General features: G+C 42.1%; 1 protein-coding gene across 2 annotated transcripts in view; it reads right to left on the reverse strand.

Moving 5' to 3' along the window:
* Positions 1–324: 324 nt before the first annotated feature.
* LOC106938599 (putative mediator of RNA polymerase II transcription subunit 21) overlaps positions 325–1,797 on the reverse strand; it is a 7,022-nt gene continuing 5,549 nt past the window's right edge. The window contains exons 2-3 of one of the 2 annotated variants that reach the window (XM_015020696.1): positions 1,265–1,444; positions 325–587 (exon numbers count right to left, since the gene is read on the reverse strand). In XM_015020696.1, coding sequence (XP_014876182.1) covers positions 547–587; positions 1,265–1,444 — 221 coding nt within the window. In that variant the 3' untranslated portion in view covers positions 325–546. The remainder of the gene's footprint in view (positions 588–1,264; positions 1,445–1,797) is intronic. The other variant, XM_015020697.1, reaches the window with a different exon arrangement.

The following is a 1,797-nucleotide window of genomic DNA, read 5'->3' on the forward strand; positions in this document are numbered from 1 at the left end:
AAACTGGAAACTCTAAAATTAAATCACTGCTTTTGTTCTGTTGAGGAACAAATCTATAAATAGTTGTATTTGAACATTTTCAATGAAGTGCTGCTGTTTCCTTCACTTCAGCTGAACGATAAACTCGTCCTGCACCTTCAGCCACATTTAATCCCAGAAAGTTTAGATTTAATTCACCAAAACAGGAATTTCTGGTTTATTTCCCAGAAAAATTATTTCATGTCTGGAGAGAAAAAAACCTGAAGATTGAGAAACTAAACTTTATTTATTCAGTTTAGTTTTTACCAAACCTAAAATCAAACAGCAATAACCAAACATCAGAAATCAGTTTTATGCATGAATATATTTAATTTGACAGTTTATTTGTTCCAGAAAACAACAAACCAGTAAATGTCAAATATGTAGAATTTATTAAACCAGTTAAAGTTCCCAGTAAGACGCTAGGAGGCTTACTGGGTTTAAAACCGGAAGAAAGATGAAACGAGAAGGAGAGCTCAGAAACGTCTGAGGCAGAGGCGGGCGATGGAGGCTCCATCCTCCAGGCTCCTACTTGAACAGTCCGCCGGCGATGTTCTTCACACCATCAGCTGAGGACAAACAAAAACCAAACCTGAAAACGGGTCCACTAAGAACCGGGTCCACTAAGAACCAGGTCCACTAAGAACCAGGTCCAGTAAGAACCGGGTCCGTTTTTTGGAACCGGCCGGATTTATTGTAATAAGAACAAATTAATGAAGGTCGTTACTCTGATGCTCTGCAGCTTATTGATGATAAAATATAATTTTGTTCTTCTGACGTTTCGGCTTCACAATAAAATTTGCTGGATGGCAAATTGTCCCAGAAATTATTGCCATAATAATGTTGTTGCTTTGAGGCCATTTTCACTAATAACTTAATGAAAATTTAAAAAACGTCTGAATTTCTTTACAGCAACAGACTTTTGATTCTTGTTTAACTCAAAGATAATTTTTTCTAAATCTTTTGATAATAATAATGTGATTAAATATCAGGAAGTTCTTTAACCGTTAAAACAGCAGCAGCTGTAAAATCTGGATATGAATCATCAGTTATTCTGACTGGAGGAAAAGTTTCATATTTATTTTGTTTTTATGTTTCCTCCTGATTCTCCGTCTTCTTCCTTCTCCAGGTGCGTCAGTGGAGCCCTGTGGACACCAGGGGGCGGTGTTCTCCAGGTGTCAACACCTGCTCTGGCTCCTCACCTGTTTCAGATAAACTTCTTTGTTGTTAAATGATGTCAACTCACCTGTCAGTACGTCATCCACACCAAAACATCCTTCAGCTTCTTTCTTCTGCTGCTGCTGCTGCTGCTGCTGCTGCTGCGGCGGCTTCTGCTGCTGCGGCGGCTTCTGCTGCGGCGGCTTCTGCTGCTCCTCGTTTCCCTTTCCACCAATGACCTCCTGCACCTTTTGCTCCACAAACTCACCTGCAGAAGAAGCAAGAGACGAGTTCTGCCTTGATTAAACTGAAAGATCCTCCTGGTAAATCTGATTGCAGATTAATTAAAGGCCCCACAGGAATTTTCTTCAGCTGTGGGCGGAGCCTCCAGGTGAAGCCCCGCCCCTCCAGGTGAAGCCCCGCCCCTCCAGGTGAAGCTCCACTTGTGTGGAGAGCCGCCTGAAGGTGAAAATGTTGTGAATGTTCTGGTTCAGGCGGTTTTTCGGGCTAGTGGTTTCAGCTCTACCTGAACCGGGTTTTAAACCGTCAGCAGCAGTGAGGATGAACACAGTGGGCCGGTATCTATGAAACTGAAAGGTCAGAGTTCATCCTCCATCTTCT

The sequence above is a fragment of the Poecilia latipinna genome, unplaced genomic scaffold (assembly GCF_001443285.1).
Source record: "Poecilia latipinna isolate Pla-1442-1.1 unplaced genomic scaffold, P_latipinna-1.0 Scaffold2640, whole genome shotgun sequence".
Lineage (NCBI taxonomy): Eukaryota > Metazoa > Chordata > Actinopteri > Cyprinodontiformes > Poeciliidae > Poecilia > Poecilia latipinna.